Below are 22,389 nucleotides of genomic sequence, written 5' to 3'. Positions count from 1 at the left end.
GGGACACTCCACTGATGTGCCGGGGCCTCCCACCTTGAACCTGTCCCACCACATCGGTGGGGATTGAGTGTAATCCCCACACTGTCCCCTCCTCACCGCCCGTGCCCCCTCCCACCGTGCACTGTAATGATCTGCCCTTGAACCCACGGCCTTGAACACTCTTCCTGTGGGACATGACGAGAGCGAGCTCCATCACTGGAGCCCGAGGGAAGTGCTGTTGCCGACTCAGTGTGGAGTCGTGGCACAGGAGGGTGATTGTTCTTCTCTTCCAGTCATTGCAGGACGACAGTCGGAGCAGCACGTTGCTGAACCAGAGCCATGACCTGCAGATCCGCCTGAACCAAGAGAAGACTGATCTACAGGCCAAGAGCGAGGAGCTCAACATCCTCATCAGGCAAGTGAGGAGCTGCTTCCCCACTCGATAATCTCACCAGGAGTGTGTGCTGTCACATTCTCTCTCCTCCTACTCGCCAAGTGCAGTTACTCCTGCATGCCTGCATTGCTTCCCTCATACATAACAGTTCTACATATACAGAACGGAAATGCTTGAGTAATATCCTGTATCCATCTCCTCTGTTGTAAGCAATAGGATTAACATTCATTTAGAATCACACTTTACTCGCCAACTATGCTTTGCAACATACGAGGAATTTCATTGGCCAGGTCAGTCGTACAATTAAAAGGAACAGATCACTTCAAAAACATAATTTAACATGAACATCCACCACAGTGACTCCTACACATTCCTCACTGTGATGGAAGGCGAAATAAAGTTCAAGTCCTTCCCTTAGTTCTTCCTCGGTCGTGGGCCTCGAGCCCCTGTTGACGGGATGATCTTAACTCCCGTAGTGATCCCGTAAATCCCGATGATCTTTACCCAGGTTTGATAGTGAAATTGCTGCAGTTTTACTGTGAGATGTTTGAGTCGGGGTCTTGTTTGCTACAGTTTGTGATGCCCCTTTCTAACTAGACTCCGTACACTGTGATGGGAGCACAGAGAAACCACTTACAGCTTTAAGGTGAGAGGGGATAAAGGAGCTATGCAGGGGCATACAGAGAGAGTGGAACATGCTGCAGGAGTGGTGGTGAAGGCAGATACAATAGAGGCATTTAAGAGGCTTTTAGATAGGCACATGGATACACAGGGAATGGAGGGATATGATTCATGTGTCGGCAGCGGAGATTAGTTTAACCTGGCATTGTGTTCGACATGGACATTGTGGGCTGAAGAGCCTGTTCCTGCACTGTACTCTTCAATGTTCTATGGAGGGACAGCTAGCTCTGCGACCTGTGGGCTTGCCCTGCCATTCATTGTGATCTTGCTGCTCTGCACAACCTAGAATCACAGCCTAATGTCCCTTAGCAACAAGTTTCAACAATAGAAGCACTGGGCAGCATTCACAGCCATTGCTGGACAAAGGAACCCTCTGTTACTTCCAAACCATCTGGTTCTATTTCTGGGATTCTGCCCTATATTCTTGGGACTTCGCACATACCTGATCCCTGCCTCCTCATCCTGACTCCTCCTCCCCCAGCCCCACGCCTCTTAATGACTCTATAACTCTACCTTGTTTAAGTTCCCAGCATATTAAGTCCTGCTTGAATTAAATACTTAGCAGTTTCCAGAACTGCAGTTTGAAATGTTCTGCTGCACGCCCCCCTTGGCCTTGCGTTGAAGTATTTGTGTTGAGCTTTTTTTAAAGGCGAGTTAAGGGAGTTTTGATGTGCCATGAAGCACATCACTGAATCAGTCAGTGGTTGTAGCGAACATCAGTTCAGTTTAGTTAAGTTTATTGTCAAGTGCACCGAGGTACAGTGAAAAGCTTTTTGTTGCATGCTAACCAGTCAGCAGAAAGACAATACATGATTACAATCAATCCATTGACAGTGTTGAGATACATGACAAGGGATCATCCATCTGCCATGTTGGTCCATGTCAGTAAGTTCCCATTAACCCAACATCAGCGGCCCTGCGACCTCTGCCGTCCTGATAGCTGCGGTGTTGCCTTTGCCCTGTGACCCTGCCTCACCCTGTACCTTGCAGGTGTTTCAAGGACTTCCAGCTGCAGCGGGCCAACAAGCTGGAGCTTCGCAAGCAGCAGGAGGACGTCAGCGTGGTGCGGCGCACCGAGGTCTACTTCGCCCAGGCCCGCTGGCGCCTGACCGAGGAGGACGGGCAGCTGGCCATCGCTGAGCTGGAGCTGCAGCGTTTCCTGTATAGCAAGGTACGGGGGGGGGGGGGGTGGGGAGACGAGGGGTGGCAGGAGGCGACTGTGGGGCAATGCGGAGGTGACCAGGCCGTCATTCCCATATTGACCTTCTCCTGATCTCTCCCATCCACGTGCCATGTCCCTATCACTGGTGATTATCTGACACACAAGGTAGTGGCTGACGTCAGACTCGGTGTTGCTTGTCTGGGGAGTGATGCCAGCACACGGACTGGCCCCTCAGCCCACCACATCTATGCTGGTTGAGGAGAGACCTGATAGAAGTATGTAAAATTATGAGAGGAATAGGAGGCGAAACAGTCAGAACCATTGTCCCAGGATGGAAATGTCAAAGACAGGAGGGCATAGCATTTAAGGTGAGAGGGGCAAAGTTTAAAGGAGATGTGTGGGGCAAGTTTTTTTTAACACAGAGTGATGGGTGCTTTGGAACGCACTGCCAGAGGTGGCGGTGAAGGCAGATATGATACTGGTGTTGAAGACTTTTAGATAGGCACATGGATATGCAGGGAATGGAGGGGGTGGATCAAGTGCAGACAGAGGAGATTAGTTTGGCATCATGTTCAGCATAGACAATGTGGGCCAAAGGGCCTGTTCCTTTGCTGCACTGTTTTATGTTCTGTGGCTTATTTGCCTACATTTGACCACGCCCTCTATGCCTTGCCTGTTCAATTGCCTAAATGCCTCTTAATCGCAATTATTGTATCTGATTATACCACCATCTGAATGTGTTCCAGATTTCAACCACTCTCTTTGCAAACACTGACCCCTCAGATCGCGTTTGAAACCTTTTCCTCTCACCTAAACCTACTGCTTTTAATGCCCCTCCTGTGGGAAGAAGGTTCTCCCTGATCAATACCTCTCCTAATCGTATCCACTTCTACCAGGTGACCGCCTCGGCCTGCTTCAGTCATGCCAACCTGTTCTCTCCCCATAACCAAAGTCGTTCAGACCCTGGCTTGGTTCTGCAGACCAGTGACTGAACATTGTTGCTTGCTGCCCACAGGTGAATAAATCAGACGATACTGCTGAGCATCTGTTGGAGCTCGGCTCCTTCACCATGAACAACCTGCTCCCAAACTCCCTCTACAAGGTAAGCACCACCACCTGTCTGTACACTTTTGCCTTCTTTTCACCTCCAGCCTTTGTCACTTATTCCGCCCTTTAATAATAATAATAATATATTTTATTGTCGTTGCACATAAGCGCAACGAGATTTGGTATGCAACTTCCAACCGATGTTATAACATAAATAAATAATAAAATGTGGTTTAGATGTCCCGAGAACATGGATTGTAAAAAGAACAGTAAAACAGTCAAAAAACAGTTCATAGACTAAAGTGCAGATGTGTCTGTGCGACGTGATCATCCGAGGGAGACAGTCCAGGGGGCATGAGGGGCACTCAGCAGGGCCGGTTCAGAGACCATTCAAACCTCCCTCACCCATATCCACAAATCATTTGTCAGGCTTTCCCCCACCACCACCTTTCTTTTCGACATTTTTCCCCACTACTCCATCAGTCTAAACAAGGGTCCCGACCCAAGATTTCGCCAGGCCATTCCCTCCACAGATGCTGCTGACCTGCGGAGTTTCTCCAGCACTTTCACAAGATCTGCAGTTCTTTGTCCTCTCGAAGAACTTTGCATGTTTCATTGCTTATTCTTCTGAGTTTGTGCTGATTAAAATGGAAAACAAGCATTGGTCTAAACCCTGCCATGTTTAGACAGAGGGTCCACAACAAAGACTCGCAGTTTTGATGGTGGTCACGCAGATGATGGTGGTCTATGAAACAACCATGTGCCCAAGAAAAACGGGGTCCATCGAGAACGGAGAACGATAGAACTTTGTTGCTGATGGGTTCTCAATGTCTCAGAACAATGGCAGCTCAGTGGAGCCGACCTCCGCCCCCACTTCTCCCCTAACTCTCTCCCCCTTTCTCAAATCAGTCCGAGGAAGGGTCCCGATCCAAAACATCACCCGTTCACTCCCTCCACTGATGTTGCCTGATCTCGAGCGCTTTGTTTTTCTATGTAATGTCAACTAATTCATCCTTATGCAAACACATTTATCACGCATGATTTCCCTTTCAGATGTTCATGTTGAATTAACTTAATTAATCCTGTTATTAATTTCTAAGTGCCCGATTAACATTTCCTAACTAATAGATTCTAGTATTTCAGGGGCCGAACGCACTTTAAGACTCACTTGTGTTTTCCTCAGGTGGTGCTACGTCCCCAGAACCCCTCACAGTCTGCCCGCCAGCTCGCCCTCCGGATCTTCAGCAAGGTCCGGCCCCCGGTGGGAGGGATCTCTGTGAAGGAGCACTTTGAGGTAAGCTCGGAGCCGTTCACGTCAACCACGTGCTAACTCCGTCTGTAAAACCTCCAGAGTTGCAGAGGGAATGTACACACGGAGAGATTTCCCAACTGATGAGCCCCTGCCCCAGCAGCACCGACTCAGACCGTCTCCGTCTCCTCTTGGTCTCCACATGTTCATGGGCTGGCAGCAGCTCAGAGAAGTATTTACTGAACTGTTACCTGGTTTCTCATGAGAACCATGATCATGCAGCTGCAGATGAAACTTTAGGGCCATTGCCAAAAGCTTGATTAAAGAAGTGTTTTTTAAGGAACGGCTCAAAGGAGAAGCGGACAGGAATCTCGAGAGGGAATTCCAGAGGATACAGGGCCTCTGGATGGCAATGTTCACTTCATATCTCCTGTGCCCAACAACATCCACAATTTTAAAGGGCGTAACCACGCTCTTGGGTTAAGGAAAGCAGCCTAGAGCTTCTGCTACAGTCTCTCCATTTTTTCCAAGGCAGCAAATGTCAAAGACCAGAGGCCATAGAGGAAGAAAGTTTAAAGGAGATGATCGGGGCAAGTGCTGGGTAACTGGAACACATTGCAGGGGTGGTGGTGAAGGCAGATATGATCATGGAATTATAGAGCTTTTTACACAGACACATGGATATGCAGAGAATGCATGGATATGGATCATGTGCAGGTAGAGAAGATTAATTTAGCTTGGCAACATGTTCATACATTGTGGACTGAAGAGCCTGTTCCTGTGTAGTACTGTTCTGTGTTATAGAAAGGAAGTGCAGATGCTGGTTTACACAAAATGCTGGAGTAACTCGGCGGGTCACGCAGCATCTCTGGACTGCCTGACCCGCTGAGTTATTCCAGCATTTTGTGTCTATCTTCAGTACTGTTCGATGTTATGTATGTAGATTTTGGCTGCTCTTTCTCCCAGTGTCTCTGCTCTTGTTTTTGTAACGCAGAGAGCAGACTGTCCTGTAACTGTGTAGTCCAGCCTCCTTCTGCTTGGGTCCAGTGCTTGAAATGAGCCATGGTGCTCTCAGCATTTTCACTGACTTTGCAGGCTGTCATTTTTTAAAAATCCCCAAGACCTCTGCTTTGGCCTCATTTCCTTCCTCGCCTCCCACAATGCAGACGACGGGCAGTGCAGGGCATCTTTCGAGATCTAGCTGGGTAACAGCGGGGGAGGAAGCTGGGGTGCTGGTAGCTGGCCCGTACTGACCTTTCACCCCCGGCTCCAGGTCAACGTCGTTCCACTGACCATTCAGCTGACCTACCAGTTCTTCAGGAGGATGATGGGCTTCTTCTTCCCGGGCCGCAACGTGGAGGAGGAAGAGACGGGCGCGGACGAGGAGGACAAGTCGAAGCTGGTGACCACAGGTGGAGGCAGAGGGCGGGCACGGGCGCGGCGCTGGGGTAGGGTGGGAGGTGGCCCCCACTGGGGGTCTCTTTGCTGGATTTGGGGGTCAAGGAACTAATTTGTCATATGCACGACAAATGAAACGATTAAATCCTTCCTTGCTGCAGCGTTACAAGCACATTAACGTAATAAATATACAACAACCAATAATACAATAAGTTAATAATCTGTAATCAGATGGTAGAGCTGTTGCCTCAAAGACCCGGGTTCAATCGTGCCCTCTGGAGTGGAGTTTGCACATTCTCCCTGTGACTGTGTGGGTTTCCTCTGGGTGCTCCAGTTTTCACCCACATCTCAAAGATGTGCCGGTTTGTACGTTAATCGGCCTATTCAAATTGTCACAAGTGTGTAGGGAGTGGATGCAAACATGGCATATCATAGAACTAGTGTGAACTGATGATTGATGGGCAGAGTGAACTCATTGGGCTAAAGCAACTGTTTCTATGCTGTATCTTTCAATTGATTCAATCAATCAGTAATACGAAGTAACCAGATCATTATAGCGCAAACTGAAGTCAGTAGTGCAACCAAAACAAGGTCCAAGGTAGATTGTAGTTGCTGAGGTAGTGTTTACTGTTGTGCAGAGTTAGATGAGTCTAATGGATGAGGAGTAGAAGCTGTTCATTAATCTAGTGGTCACGATTCTCAAACTCCTCCTGTACCTTCTTCAAGATGAGAGCGGGCCAGGGTGGTGTGGGTCTTTGAGGATATTGGCTGCCTTCTTGAGGCACTGCCTCCTGTAGATCCCTTCAATACCTGTGATGGGCCAGGCAATGTCCACCACTCTGTAATCTCTTTCGTTGTCGGGTGTTCGAGTTACCGAACCTGGCCGTGATGCAACGCGTCAGTGAGCTCTCTACCACACAACTGTAAAAGTTTGATGGAGTTTTCGTCAACCTACTGAATCACCTTAATCTTCAATGGAAGTAGAAGCGTTGATGAGCCTTCTTTGTGATTGAGATTGTGGTTTTAGCCTGGTAATTGAGGTGGGAGATGTGTGTGCATTTAATTTAGTTTAGAGATACAGCATGGAAACAGGCCCTTTGGCTCACTGAGTCCGCACCGACCATCGAACACCCATACACTAATTCTATCCTACACATTGGGGACAATTTACAGGTCAATTAACCTGCATGTCTTTGGAGCGTGGGTGAAAACTGGATCACCTGGTGAAAACCCACGCAGCCATAGGGAGAAAGTACAAACTCCATACATGCAGCACTTGTAGTCAATATCGAACCCGGGTCTCCGGAGCTGTAAGGCAGCAACTCTGGAGCTGTGATACTGTGCCGCCCCAGTACGTCTCAGGGGGCGGGGCGGGGGCGGGTCAGCCATGTTGTTGACCACTGACACAGCCTTCACACATCACCATCCGACTCTCTGTACAGGGATCCAGGTCGGTGTGAAGTCTCGGCAGCACATTCCCGAGGACTCAATCAGCCTGGGATCGGGGAAAGGAGTCACAGCAGGATTAAACAGGAGCTCAGGAGTCCGAAGGTCCTTCCGGAAGCTTCCAGAGGTAGGTGAGCTGCAGCTCATAGTGAGTTTGCAGGTATGTCCATCTCCCTGCATCCCCTCCCCAGCCCCTCACTCCCTTCTCCCTCTCCCTAGATCCCCACTCTCCCCTCCCAGCCCCTCACTCCCTACTCCCAGTCCCTCCTCCCAGCTCCTCACTCCTCCCAGCCCCTCACTCCCTTCTCCCTCTCCCAGCCCCTCACTTCCCACTCCCCTTCCCCAGCCTCTCACTCTCCCTCTCCCCAGCTCCGCTGACTCCGGGTAGACAAGCCACTGACAGCCGCCTCCCTCCAACCCCTGGTCAGCACTAGGACCAGAGGTTCAGCCTGTGAACCCACTTGCCTTGATTTAAACCTTTACTGAGCTATCAAAATCTACCAGTGCTCCACCCCTCTCTCCCTCTCTGGCCATTTGGCTTCTGAGATCCGTGCTGCCTTCCAGATTATCCTTTCCTTCTTAATGTTCTTAGCTCCAGTGCCTTGCCCTTGGTCGCCTGGGTCCTGACCCATGGGATTCCCACGTTAACCCCATGTCTCTCTCCTTCCAACCTGACCACTGCCCTGAGCAGCTGCCAGAGTACCTGCTGTGGAACAGGACGTCGAGCTGCGGTATTCTTGACTTCCCCTGAGCCTTCCCACATGCATTTCCAGCCTGGTTTACCATTCGCTGGATGCTGGGGGCAGGTGAAGATTTCCAGCAACCTGATTCCCTGGAATTCCGATCACTCTTGCTGCAAATCAAATGGGTGGGACTTGGAATAACTCCCAGAGGAGACCTTCATATCCAAGTCCAACTGTACCCGGGCATCTGGAGGAGTGATGGTGAGTAGAGAGGAAACCTTTGTTGATTCTACACACATTCTGCTGCAGAAACTCAGTGGGTCAGGCATCATCTGTGGGGGTGAAGGAACAGTCGGCGTTTTGGGTCGAATGCATCAGGACTCCCCCACTGATGCTGCTCGTCCCACTGAGCCCCTCCAGCAGATTGTTTGTTGCTCTAGCTCCTGGCATCTGAAGTTTCCTGTATCTCCCTCAATGAATCAATTCACCAGCCCAGTGACACCCAGACCACCCCACTGATACCCACCAGAGATCAGGTTCAGAGGTAGAAGCTGCATGGCTTGTCCGGGCACAGCCCAGCACAGTGGGATACACTAACAGTGGGCTCTCGGCTGGGTGGGCAGTTTCTCATGTCCTGTGCAGTCAACAGGGGCGTGTGTACAACTTCCTGTTCTTTTACTTGCAGCATCCAGTGGACGATATCGATAAGATGAAGGAGAGGGCAGCGATGAACAACTCTTTCATCTACGTGAAAATTCCTCAGGTCCCGTTGTGCGTCAGCTACAAGGTGAAAGACCAACTCACACCGTGCAGATTAAGCTGAGAATTGAAAGCGTAATTCAACATTGTCGAGGCAGCTTTAAATCCACGCTGCCTCTGTCCTGGGTGGGAGCTTCACTCTTTGACACATCTTGAGAGTGTGTGATGGGATAGTGAAGAGGAAGCTTCACTCTGACTGACCCTTTTTTTAATTTATTTTTTGAATACAACTACTTTTATTCAAAAAACAAAAACAAATATACAAAAAAAGTAACACGATCAGAACTGCCTTTACAAAACAACCGTCATCAATTTTTAAATAACGTCACCCTCATCGACCTCCCGCGGCGACCAGCGTTCACGGAAGGCCTCCAAAGTGCCCGTGGACACGGACATAGTCCCGGAAAAGGGGCAGGCAGCCAACCCTAGTGCAACCGTCGACTACCCGCTGCCTGAACCGGCGAATGGCCATCTTTGCCAGGTCCTGGAGCAGACCGATAGGGAGATTCCCCCCCCCTCTCCTCTTTCCCCCCCCCCCCCCCCCCCCCCCCCCCGAGGCCAAAATGTAGCCAAAACTTGAGGAGCAGCCCTTTCAGATATTCAAACAGGGGATGCAACGTCTCAGTCTCTTTCTCACCGCAGAAGTCTCTGAGTGACCCTGGGAGTGTGTGATGGATAGTGTCGAGGAAGCTTCACTCTGTGACTAACCTGGGAGTATCATTAATGTAAATTTCCCTTTGTGAATAAGTGGGCGAGGGGTTGATGTGCTGGGCTGAGGAGAAATATGATGAGGTGTGGATCTGTTGCGAGCCAACAAGTGTAGGAGAGAACTGCAGATGCTGGTTTAAATCAAATGTAGATACAAAATGCTGGAGTAACTCAGCGGGACAGGCAGCATCTCTGGAGAGAAGGAATGGGTGAAGTTTCGGGTTGAAACGACTGATCATGCTGTGAGTCAGCATGTTATAGGTGGGCTGAGTGGCCTCCTCCTGCCTTGTAAATGAATTTATCTGTAGTATTTCATAGCAATCAAGAACACCCAGCACAGGTGCCTTGGGCTGAATGGCCTTTTATCCTCACGGATCCATGTTGTTTAGATTTTCTTTGGGGGATAAAATGTAATTGATTCAGTCCCCCAGAATCGCCTGCTCCATTCCTTGCTTGGAGTTCAGGGGCGTGGCTCCTTGTGCTTGAATGAGTGGAATTCTGCACAAGATCGCTATCTAGAATTTTAGAGTCATAGGGCACAAAAGCAGGCCCTTCAGCCCAACTCGACCATGCCAACCAAGATGCCCCATTTATGCTGGTCCCATTTGACTGTGCCTGACCCATATCCCCTCCAAATATTTCCTATCCATGTACCTATCCAAATGTTGTTCTGGGATTCCTAGCCCAGTCAGTGTGGATTCCCGTTCCCAGGATTTCTGGCCCTTGCCCGGTTCCTGACCTGGTGTCTATTTCAGGGTGAGAAGAACATCGAGGACTGGAAGGACTTCAACTTGGTACTGCCCTGCCTGGAGTACCACAACAACACCTGGACCTGGCTCGACTTCGCCATGGCCGTCAAGAGGGACAGTCGCAAGGCTCTGCTCGCCCAGGTGTGGATCTGGGTCAATCTCTGCCCGCCGGGAGGATCGTCCATCTCAAATCTCTCGAAATCCATGCCTGTTCAGTGACTGCACTGTGACATGCTGGGGAACCCTGGTTCTACATGGCAGCAGGGTTAAACAGGGTTTCACAAACTAAGAGGATATTTGGCCCATCTAGTCCATGTCTGCCTTCACAGCACACCGTCTGACCCATACCCTGTGAGGTAACAACAGCTCCCTTTGATCTCCTAACAGCTGCCAGGTTTAGCTGAGATAAGACACAAGGAGATTTGAGTTTAGCACCAGCTCAACTCCCGTCATGGACTGCCCTCAATGTCATTTGCAGAAGCCAATTAACCTACCTGAAAGTCTCTCTGGAGGAAGACTGACATGGTCACAGGGATAACTTGCAAACTCCACAGACACAGCACCCTCGGTCAATATTGAACCTGGACCTCTGCAACTGAGGCAGAATGGTACCAGAGAACTGCCATTCGGCTGAGCAGTCCATGCTGGGGATTGTACTCCAATCAGGCCCCACAAAGTCTCCCCCCCATCTAAACCTGACCACTGTCGCCACATGCCGCGGTAATACCAGGGATAGCTGAGAGATGTTGGCAGTGTCCATGTAGCTGAGAGATGTTGGCAGTGTCCATTTAGATAATCTTCCCATTCTATCTTCTCATCATTTGATTGTCAACTCGTTGCCTGGCCTGTTCTGTATTTGAGGGGTTAGATGTCAGTCGGGGCAGGATGTCACTGGGTAGTTGATCAAATACCACAACCATCCATGTCTGCCCAGCACATACACTGCTGACGGAGTGGTCCTTGTCCTGACATCCTGTCTGTCAATGATTCAGTACAGCAGGTTCCCCTTGTAATGCTTGGCTTCTCCCTCCCCTCACCGGTCCCCGTCCCACCTACAGGTGATAAAGGAGAAGCTGCGGCTGAAGCCGGCCTCGGGCATGGAGTCGCGGAGCCGTATTACGGAGCCCAAGACGGACGGTAACCTGCAGCAGCAGGAGGAGGACGAGAAAGCCCGGCTGCTGATCGGCTCCAAGCTGCTTCCCGGAGACAAGTCGTCAAGCAAGAAGTCGCTGTTTGGGAAGCGGAAGTGAGGAGGGAGATGGATTCTCACACTCCACGTCCGGACACTCCCAACACCACAGGAGGTAGGGTGGGTCAGACGTTGCACAGCCAGTCACCCCTCTTACCCCACCAGCCTCTGAGCTGCAACCCCAGGCACTTTCACTGTTGTAAAATTGTGTAAAGAGAAAATTATTATAGACGTTTAAAGAGTAAACTGTGATGTAATTAATATTTACACAAAGTTGCACTGTTTTGTAACTGTAAAATTTGTAATTTACTGATATTTTCTGTCTTTGAACTATAATTGTGATTTTAAAAGAAATTGTCTTTGTGTACAGTCGCTCCCCATTTACCAAAAATAAGTTCTGGAAACTTTAGCCAAATTTTTATGAAAGATATCTAGCCTGGAGTTTGAATACTCGTCAGTGGCAGGGTCCCTGTGGTGTGTTGGGCTCTGTTCAGGGCTAGTCCCTGATGTATGCAGGTGCTTTCTTCTAACACCTGTCACAGAGGGTCCCTGGATGATACGGTTGGTGTTGTTCTCTCTCTGAGGATGTCCCTGGGTGATCCCGTTTTTCTTGTGCTAGTTCCTATTTATGAACGCTTCCCGAGTAACCCATGGTGATGTTGGTCTTTATTCTGGAGTGATTGCTCCAAGGTTTGTGTTGGTTTCTGTTCATGGATGGTCTCTGACGCTCCCCATTCAAGGATGCTTCCCGAGGATCCATCTTGGTGTTGGCCCTGTGTGCTTGGATGGTCCTTCGGTTTACAAGTGGAGACACAAAAGACCGCGGATGCTGGAATCTGATGCTAAAAAAAAAAAATATTGGAGGAACCAGTGGGTCAGGCAGCATCTGTGAAGGGAAGTGGACAGACAATGTTTCAGGTCGGGACCCTTGTGTCTATTTCCTTGTATAGGTCCTGCCTACCCCGCTGAGTTCCTACAAAACTTTGGTTTGTTTGCTGGTTTACGAGTGAGCACCTTTTCCCCCGGCCATCCCATGGGCCTCTGTCACACACCTTCAGTCGATGGAACCTTGGACATATCCAGTATTAGAAGAAAACCATCTCCTTCAACTCCCACCCGTATTCTTCATCCCACCCTCTCTAAATCCCCAGAGACAAATCCAGGATAGCAACCAGTCACTGGGTGTCCGTTTATTTAGTGTTTCTTCTTTAAACCTTGTGGGGAAACATCTGAGTCTTTTTTTTTTAATAATGGAGGCAGATTTTGCTTTAATTTTTATTAGGAGGAAATAGGGTTTAAACATATTTAATTCCCTCTCTTTAGAGTCTTGTCCACCATAAATGTGGAGACTGTAAATGAGGGCTGAACCTGCCAACGCACCCCCAATCCCACACCCTCCCGGTTGGCTTGGTGAAGGTGCCGTCCTCCTGCTTGTAGGAACCTGACCTGGGCTTCACAGTGCGAGCACTCTGGTCTCTGGGCCGTTTCACCCTGCCTGTTCTTCCAACACACTGCCACAGCTCGAGTCAGGACTCTTCCTAAACACAGACCGTTGCCTGTGGCGGGACGGCCCCTGATGAGCACAAAGTTATCTCAAGCTATCTTTGATGTAATCAATGTGTTGCTTTTAAAGAATCGATTTTTTTAAATGCAGGTGCTGCTGTCAGTCACAGGTTTCACTGTAACAGGTTCATGTAACATTTTGGGTGTGCATACAAAAATTACTGCAGAAACCAAGGAATAAAGTTGTTTTGTAACAATTTATTGTGAATGTTTCTGCTTGTTTGCAGAACAAACATTGTGCCGTTCAGTCTCAGGATGTATCACTACCCTATAGCCTGTATAGTCTGTTATGCAAAGCAAGATATGCGATGGACAAGTTTAAAAAATATATAAATAATAGTCAATGAGGATTATATATGGTCCAGTGGCGCTTCTGCCACACAGTTCCAGTGACCGGGGTTTGATCCTGACCTCCGGCACTGTCTGTGTGAAGTTTGCACGTTCTCCCTGTGACAGTGTGTCTCCAGTTTCCTCCCACATCGCAGTATAAATTATCCCTTGTGTACGTGGGTGGCATTAGAATAGAGGGTTTGATGGGTATGGTAGAGAGATTCATTTGTGGGGCAAAACAGAAGAAAGGGAAAGTGATGGCATTGCCAGTGGGAGCTGGTGTGGGCCGAATGTGTTGCCTGCATTATTGCTGCAAGATTGGTTTTCCCCTACAAATCATTGAAACAGCATAAAATATGGTTTTATTCACCACAGGTAGTCAGGGCCTTTATCAGAGTTTGTACTGTACTGAAACTGTTGAATTTTACATACACGGCCTGTTTTTTTACTCTTGCACGGTGCGGGAACAAGACAACAAGCAAAGACATGAGCTCTGGTGCCAAAATTCTGTATCTCAAAACAATGTTGTTCAAAACTAGCTGATAAACAGCTGCTGCCATCAAAAATAAATAGGATATTTTAAAACAGCAACTTTTTAAAGTGACACCGTCACCAGTGTGCCCGTACCATGGTGGCTGTTTGCAGGTTGGAGCTCCAAACCACCCCTTCAAACAAACAGATCTCACCCACAAATCCACAGGCATGAGTAAACCCACCTCCTCAGCCATAAAAAGCCCATTGGCTCATCGTCCTTCATGGGAGAGAGTCCTTAATGGAACTCTCTCCCACTCCAGAATCACTGGCCAGCTTCACTCTAATGGCGAGGTGATGGTAACTTTCAATAGGTTGCCGGGGTACAGAGGATGGATTAATGAGAGTGCTTCCCTGGGAACTGGCATGAACTCAATGGGCTGAGTGGCCTCCTGCATCATTGGTTTACTTGCTCTACAGGGGAGGGGCAATTGGGGACAGATAATAAATGCTGGCTGCCAGTGACAGTGGGGGTGTGTGGTCTGTCCAGGCATCCCCCCACACTAGGGATAATAGTGAGTGTTCAGTGAAAGACTGAACTGGTGAACAACCAAGACTGTAGATTCTCCCCAAAACCCACCACACCAGGTGTTTAAGCTAGATTTAAAAAAAATCATAACTAAATAAGGTGAATGGTCATTTATTCTTATGACAGGCTCCCAGCCTGCAAACGCAAATTAAGACAATGTTATTTACAAATTCAAGCATCCACTGGTTCCCACAAATCAGCTGCCTTGTTAAAGATGAACCAGTTACCATCAGTAGTGACAAACCTATTTAATGGGAAATCCTTGATTCTCAAATTCTAAAATGTGCTGTGACTGAAACTGAAGCCACGTTTTCCTCTCCCCACCTCTCTGGCATTGTCATCATCGTCCCAACTCTCAATCAGCGAACCCAAGTGTCGTATCACAAGTCTCCACAACACTCCCTCAGTAAAACTGCCTTTCCATCGATTAACTTGTTTCCACAGGAGCACTGCACTGATCTCCCTGTAAGATCCTGTCAGCTGAACACACAAAGGGGGACCCTCAGTGCCCGAACGTCGAGGTGCAAATCCCCACCATTCACCTCAATGCTGGAAAGGGTGCTACGCATTCACACAGGACCTTGAAGCTGAGACGCTGCAGATGGGTGACCCCAACTTGCATCAGAGCCCCAAAAGCAGAAACTGCTAACAGAGGCTTGCAGAGTTTTGCTTCAAGTTACTGCCTGCCTGATTTTTTAAACAGCAAATGGTGGCAGAATGGGGAGGGGGTAGCGGGGGGAGAACCCCCTGCTATGGATTACAAATATCTTTCACAGTAACAGTAAAAGGATTGATCATTCCTGACACGCCTCCTCACATTGGGGAGGGAGGACGACAGAGGAACAAGTCCCCAACAGCTCGGCTGATAAATCCTCAAATTCCTTGGTCACTTTTCCAGGTTTGCCCTGGGTCAGAAATGATCATTAAAACATACTAATGAAAACCACGCAAAAACTTAACAGAAACCTAAAGTGGAACTTGGTGCAAATCCGTTAGTGTCGCGATGAAGCTGGTGATGTGTTTAAACTGAGAGATTGGTGAAGGCGAGTGAACGAGTCCCAGGTGCCAGCGAAGGGGAGCCTTTCCTCCCCGTCCACCTTCAGTATACGTGCACCATGCCATACAGGAAGGTCCAGAAGAGGATGTAGGTGAAGAGGCCACCCACCAGGCCCCCGGTGAAGAGGGGGCGGCGTGATTTGAAGTACTTGCTCCAGTGCCGGCCAGCTTTCACGAACAGCAGCACGGAGAGCAGGAAGGAAGCAACAAAGTAAAAGACAAAACCCATCAGTGCGGTCAGACCCAGGATCCCAGCTGTGGCTCCCGACAGAGCAGACACGGACGTGCGGCAATAGTCCAGGATGGCAGCGTTACCACGAACTGCCAGCTCACTGATAAACTGCGGCCCTTCCCGCTTTAATCCCACGGACGCCATCAGAAACTTGGGAACTCTGTGGGAGGAGAAGAACACAAAGGAACGAAAGGCATGAGTGATGAGACAAAGAGCATGGTTAACACAGCAAAACGTCCCAGCAGTGCCAATAAAAACACACTAGGGTAGGACCAGGATAAAATATTCAGTTGAAACAGTCAGTTTTAAGGAAGGAAAGGCTGTATCAAAGGTTATTATGCTAAGTACAGTGCCCTGCATAATGTTTGGGCCAAAGACCCATCATTTATTTATTTGCATCTCTACTCCAAAATGTTAGATTTGTAATAGAAAAAAAAAAAATCACATGTGGTTAAAGTGCACATTGTCAGATTTTAATAAGGGCCATTCTTATACATTTTGGGTTCACCATGTAGAAATTACAGCAGTGTTTATACATATTCTCCCCATTTCAGGGCACCATAATGTTTGGGACACAGCAGTGTCATGTAAATGAAAGTAGTCATGTTTAGTATTTTGTTGCATGTCCTTTGCATGCAATGACTGCTTGAAGTCTGCGATTCATGGACATCACCAGTTGCTGGGCGTCTTCTCTGGTGCTCTGCCAGGCCCGTATTGCAGCCACCTTTAGCTTATGCTTGTTTTGGGGGCTAGTCTCCTTCAGTTTTCTCTTCAGCATATAAAAGGCATGATCAATTGGGGTCAGATCAGGTGATTGACATGGCCAATCAAGAATTGACCATTTTTTAGCTTTGAAAAACTGCTTTGTTGCTTTAGCAGTATGTTTGGGATCATTGGCTTGCTGTGGAATGAACCGCCGGCCAATGAGTTTTGAGGCATTTGTTTGAACTTGAGCAGATAGGATGTGTTTATACACTTTAGAATTCATTATGCTACAACCATCAGCAGTTGTATCATCAATGAAGATAAGTGAGTCAGTACCTTCAGCAGCCATACATGCCCAGGCCATAACACCCCCACCAATGTGTTTCACAGATGAGGTGGTATGTTTTGGATCTTGGGCAGTTCCTTATCTCCTCCATACCTTGCTCTTGCTGTCACTCTGATATAAGTTAATCTTTGTCTCATCTGTCCACAAGATCTTTTTCCAGAACTATTGTTGGGTTTTTTTAAGCACTTCTTGGCAAACTGTTACCTGGCCATCCTATTTTGTGGCGAACCAGTGGTTTGCATTTTGCAGAATAGCCTCTGTATTTCTCTTTGCGAAGTCTTCTGCAGACAGTGGTCATTGACAAATCCACACCTGAGTTCTGAAGAGTGTTTCTGATCTGTCGGACAGGTGTTTGGTGATTTTTCTTTATTACAGAGAGAATTCTTCTGTCATCAGCTGTGGAGGTCTTCTTTGGCCTGCCTGTCCCTTTGCGATTAGTAAGCTCACCAAGTGCTCTCTTTTTTCTTAATGATGTTCCAAACAGTTGATTTAATTAAGCTTAATGTTTGGCTGATGTCTCTTAACAGTTTTATTCTTGTTTCTCAGTCTCATAAAGGCTTCTTTGACTTTCATTGACACAACTTTGGTCCTCGTGTTGATAAACAGCAATAAAAGTTTCCAAAGGTGATGGAAAGACTGGAGGAAAGACTAGGTGCTGAGAGCTCTCTCATACCTGCATTAAGGAGGCAATTAAACACAACTGAGCAATTACAAACGCCCATGAAGCCACGTGTCCCAAACATTTTGCTCTGAAATGGGGGGAATATGTATAAACACAGTTGTCATTTCTACATGGTGTAACCAAAATGTATAAAAATCACCTTTAATAAAATTTCACAATGAGCACTTAAAACACGTGTGATTTTTTTTTTTCTAGTACATCTCAAATTGTGGAGTACAGATGTAAATAAATAAATGATGGGTCTTTGTCCCAAACATTATGGAGGGCACTGTGAATGCTCACAGTGCAGGAGGTAACAAATAGTGGGTCTATTTTCTGGTTGGTAAGATGCTACAACTGGTGTCTCATGGGAAAGGTGGGGCAGGCTAGGCTTGTACCCACTGCAGTTTAGAGTCCTAATGGGTATATACAACATTTGAGCAGTTTGGACCGGGTTTGAGCAGTTTGGATCTTTCCTCTTCTGGGAAATATGGAGCTCAGGGACATTCTTTGAAAATAGGTCATTCTCTTCTCTCAGGATAGTGAACCTCTCTTCTTCAAAGGGCAGTGGTATCAGAGTTTTGGAATGTTTTTCAAGACTGAGGTAAGTACTTACATGACTTGATAAGCTTACATAAGCTTGATAAACGGGTGATCAACAGGTTAGGGATCAGGAGGGACAGTCATGCATCCAGGCCGATAGGTACTGTTCAAGTTAAAACACGGGCTGCAGGTTCACAACACGAGATATTGTAAATCACCCAATCTCCATGCCTGTGTTGTATGCAACATTTTCAACTTGGATCCATCCTCTTGCCCATTCCTCAGATTCAGTATTTATTGTCATTATGTAGTGTACAGTACAGAGACAACGAAATGCAGTTAGCATCTCACCCAGAAGAGCGAACATAGAATAATGAGCAATAAGATATATATACGTACATACAGTAGTAATAGTCCATTTTTCTGGGGGAAGGAGTGCCCGGGGGGGGGGTGACTGGTAATCACCAAGGTGCAGAGTTAAGTAGTGTAACAGCCGCAGTTTCTTCCTTTGTTTAATATCCAAAATCTATCGACCAGAGTTCTGAACAAACTCAATGATTGAGCTGAAGATGGACACAAAATGCTGGAGTAACTCAGCAGGACAGGCAGCATCTCTTGAGGGAAGGAATGGGTGATGTTTCGAGTCGGGATTGAGCTTCTATTTCACTCGTTCTTGGTGAATTCGAGGCTTGTCACCCACACAGAAGAAACTCATCCAGAAATTCTTCCTTACACTGTGTGCACTATTTTGATTTGTCCAGTCTATATACAATGTCCATCATGGTTACTCCTTTAACCCTATATGCATGCTTAATCTCCTTATTTATAACATTCCTTCTTCACTGCCATCATTTAGAATTCTATGAATAGCCGATGTTTTACATCCTCTGCTGCTTCTTAACTCCAACGAACTGATCGGATTCTCTCCCACAGTCTGCTGAGTAACGAGTGACCCGGTTGTCTAACATCAGTGCTGCACCTGTCACGGATGAGGGTGCTCTGACAGGTAGAAATGTAGGGTATTGTGTGCAGTACAGGGTGACTCTTTACCAAAAAGAATATGGAGTCTTTGGGGGAGAGTTTACCAGAATGCTGCCTGAATTAGAATGTTTTAGCTATAAGGCGAGGCTGGACAAACTTGAGCAAAACACTATGTGCTGGAGGAACGAGGAGGGTCTGGCAACATCTGTGGAGGGAAATTAATTTTCGGGTCAGACTGATGCACAAACTTGGAATGTTTTCTTTGGAACGTTAGAGGTTGAGGGAAGGCTTGATATAAGATTCTCAAGTAAGATTTTGGTTCATTATGTGTCCCGACGTAGAGTGAAAAGATTTATTTTGCATGCTATCCAGTCCGTTAATAATACATCAATACAATCAAACCAAATTCAACGGCACTGAATAGAGCAAAGGGGAAGATAGTGCAGAATATAGTTCTCAGTATTGCAGCACATCTGGGCCAGAAACAGTGTCCAATGTCTACAGTGGGGTAGAGGTGACTCAGACAGTGCCCTAACTTAAAGATGGACCTTTCAGAAGCCTGATAAGAGGAGAAAAAGCTGTTCCTGAGTCTGGTGATGCACACTTTCAGTTTAGTTTATTATCACATTTACTGTGGTACAGTGAAAAGCTTTTGTTGCATGCTATCCAGTCAGCAGAAAGATAATGCATGATTACAATCCAGCCATAGATATATGATAAGGGAATAGCATTTAGTGTAAGGTAAAGTAAAGCCAGCAAAGTCCGATCAAGGATAGTCCGAGAGTCACTAATGAGGTAGATAGTAGTTCAGCACTGCTCTCTCGTTGTGGTAGGATGATTTAGTTGCCTGATAATAGCTGGGACGAAACTGTCCCTGAATCTGGAGGTGTGCGTTTTCACACTTCTATACTTTTTGCCTGATGGGTGAGGGGAGAAGGGGGAGTGGCCAGGGTGCGACTCATCCTTGATTATGCTGCTGACCTTGCCCAGGTAGCACGAGGTATAAATTGAGTCAATAGGTTGGTTTGTGTGATGGTCTGGGCTGCATCGACAATTTAATGTCTCTTCTGCCAGACGCGAGTGAGAAGAAGGAATGACCGGAGTGGGACAAATCTTTGATTATGTTGGCTGCTTTCCAGAGGTAGCATGAAGTGTAGATGGAGTTCATAAATTATAGGAGCAGAATTAGGCCATCATGTCTACTCCGCCATTCAATCATGGCTGATCTATCTTTCCTTATCACTCCTATTCTCCTGCCTTCTCCACATAACCCCTGACACCCTTACTAATCGAGAAAGTATCTATCTCTGCCATACAAATATCCATTGATATCTAAACATATCCAGTCAATGGTGAGGAGTCTGGCCCTTGTGAAGGACTGGACTACAGCCACAAATAAAGAGATTGGTGTGCAAAATTAGAGCACATGGTATTGGGGGTAGGGTATTGACATGGATAGAGGACTGGCTGGCAGACAGGAAGCAAAAAGAGTAGAAATTAACGGGTCCTTTTCAGAATGACTAGTGGGGTGCCGGGTAGGGGAGGAGGGGGACGTGGGGGGAGGAGGGGGGGGGGGGAGGAGGGGGGGGGGGGAGGGGGGGGTTTGTGGAGGGGGGGGGTGGGGAGGGGGGGGGGGTCGCCGCAGACGCAGCTCGCACTCTGCTCACCACTCACTCTGCTCACCCTGAACCATCAGCTTTCGGCCTCACTCAGCGGCTCCCGATCCAGCTCTGGCTTCACTCAGCGGCTCCCAGCTTGTCGCCGCAGAAGCAGCCTGCACACTGCTCACTCCGCACCCTTTCAACACACTCAGCTTTATTCTCCTCGCCGCTGGTGATTGACAGCGGGTGCCAGAAGGGGCGTTTTTTTAACCAATTTTAAATCTTCATAAATTTTGTACTATTCCACCGATTGGAAAAAAACTTGTTGCACTTGCAGCACAGGAGAATGGCGAGTAAGATGGCGAAAAATCGTAGCGTATTGGGTACCGTTTTTGAGCAAATGTAAAAACAACGCGAACCGGAAGAGGACAAGATGAGAGTTTTAGAAGTATACTAGACCAAGTGCAGACCCATTGGGTCTGTTTCCCCAACGGCGTTTGCGGGGGGGGCGGGGGCAGCGTCAAAGGGGAGGTTCAACAAGACCTGGGGATCCTTGTACATCAGTCACTGAAAGTAAGCATGCAGGTACAGCAGGTATTGAAGAAAGCTAATGCTATGTTGACCTTCATTGCAAGAGGATTTCAGTTTAAGAGCAAGGAGGTCCTACCGCATTTGTACAGGGCCCTGGTGAGACACCTAGAGTATTGTGTGCAGTTTTGGTCTCCTGATTTGAGGAAGGACATTCTTGCTATTGAGGGAGTACTGCGTAGGTTCACCAAGTTAATTCCTGGGATGGCGGAACTGACATATGAGGAAAGAATGGGCAACTGGGCTTGTATTCATTCGAATTTAGAAGGATGAGAGGGTATCTTATAGAAACATTTAACATTCTTAAATGGTTGGACAGGCTAGATGCATGTTCCCCATGTTGCGGGAGTCCAGAGCCAGGGGTGAGTTTAAGAATAAGGGGTAGGCCATTTAGGACTGAGATTAGGGGAAACGTTTTCACCCAGAGAGTTGTGAATCTGTGGAATGCTCTGCCACGGAAGGCAGTGGAGGCCAATTCACTGGATGGTTTCAATAGAGAGTTAGATACAGCTCTTAGGGCTAACGCAATCAAGGGATATGGGGAGAAAGCAGGAACAGGGTACTGATTTTGGACGATCAGCCATGATCATATTGCATGGGTGTTGTTGGCACGAATGTCCTACTCCTGCATCTATTCTCTGTTTCTGCAAGTTCTGGCTGCCTTGGTCAGAGCTCCTGTCCAATGTCCAAGCACGGGGCCGACCAAAGAGGGCCGACTACCCCACTTCCGGGGTTACAGAACGTGGTCCGGGAACGGTGTCACATTGACTGTTGCCGGCGGTCATCCGACTGCAGCGCCCCATGGCGACCAGGATGACCACACAACCGCGGGGTCCTCGCACACACAGGAGTCCGATCCATCGCCGGGCCGCCCCGGCGCGGCCCTCTTCGCCCGCGCTCTCAGCCGCGGCACTCTCCTGAACTGGCCCTAAATTACCGGAAGCGCAGACCACCACTTACCGGCTCGTAACCAAGATTTTTCTTTCGACGCGCGATGACTGCGAGCAGAGCTTGGATCCCGATCTGCGACCAACAGACTCCAGTCAGCCCGTCGCCGCCGCTACGCCCCGCCCCCTGACCCGTCACCCCCAGACACCTTCACCTTCAAACCTTCCACAAATCACACGGCCAGAGTCGGAATGAAAATCCGTTTCTGTGGCGGTACCGACGCGAAATCTGGCCGGCAGATTAGGACAATTTACATATTATTTGATGGACAGAGAAGCCTCGGCCCTGCGCGCTCCCAGACCGTCGTGCACTCGGGCGTGACGTAAAAACT

General features: G+C 48.1%; 2 protein-coding genes across 6 annotated transcripts in view; one reads left to right on the top strand and one right to left on the bottom strand.

The window, feature by feature from the left end:
• The window catches only part of LOC129710601 (bridge-like lipid transfer protein family member 2), a 56,686-nt gene extending 43,482 nt beyond the window's left edge, over positions 1–13,204 (top strand). For all 4 annotated transcript variants that reach the window (XM_055657727.1, XM_055657726.1, XM_055657725.1 and 1 more), the window contains 9 exons: positions 273–394; positions 2,045–2,225; positions 3,232–3,318; positions 4,447–4,557; positions 5,786–5,924; positions 7,353–7,483; positions 8,725–8,826; positions 10,262–10,396; positions 11,314–13,204. In XM_055657727.1, the coding sequence (XP_055513702.1) occupies positions 273–394; positions 2,045–2,225; positions 3,232–3,318; positions 4,447–4,557; positions 5,786–5,924; positions 7,353–7,483; positions 8,725–8,826; positions 10,262–10,396; positions 11,314–11,505 (1,200 nt within the window). In that variant the 3' untranslated portion in view covers positions 11,506–13,204. The remainder of the gene's footprint in view (positions 1–272; positions 395–2,044; positions 2,226–3,231; positions 3,319–4,446; positions 4,558–5,785; positions 5,925–7,352; positions 7,484–8,724; positions 8,827–10,261; positions 10,397–11,313) is intronic.
• Positions 13,205–14,494: 1,290 nt separating this feature from the next.
• On the bottom strand, positions 14,495–22,386 carry emc6 (ER membrane protein complex subunit 6). Of its 2 annotated transcripts, XM_055657739.1 has the most exons (3): positions 22,071–22,386; positions 18,014–18,124; positions 14,495–15,845 (listed from the first exon to the last, which is right to left on the bottom strand). In XM_055657739.1, exon 3 carries the CDS (start codon positions 15,827–15,829, stop codon positions 15,497–15,499), a length of 333 nt encoding a protein of 110 aa, XP_055513714.1. In that variant the 5' UTR covers positions 15,830–15,845; positions 18,014–18,124; positions 22,071–22,386; the 3' UTR covers positions 14,495–15,496. The 2 variants fall into 2 exon arrangements, with proteins under 2 accessions (XP_055513714.1, XP_055513713.1); XM_055657738.1 differs by lacking the exon at positions 18,014–18,124 and having other exon boundaries at positions 22,071–22,384.
• Between the last annotated feature and the right edge of the window lie 3 nt (positions 22,387–22,389).

Source organism: Leucoraja erinacea, chromosome 28 (genome assembly GCF_028641065.1).
Source record: "Leucoraja erinacea ecotype New England chromosome 28, Leri_hhj_1, whole genome shotgun sequence".
Taxonomy (NCBI): Eukaryota; Metazoa; Chordata; class Chondrichthyes; order Rajiformes; family Rajidae; genus Leucoraja; species Leucoraja erinaceus.
This window is presented reverse-complemented; position numbering and strand designations above follow the sequence as displayed.

Coding starts and splice junctions, on each gene's coding strand:
- emc6 (XM_055657739.1), bottom strand. CDS start 15,829: ATGGCGTCCGTGGGATTAAAGCGGGAAGGGCCGCAGTTTATCAGTGAG.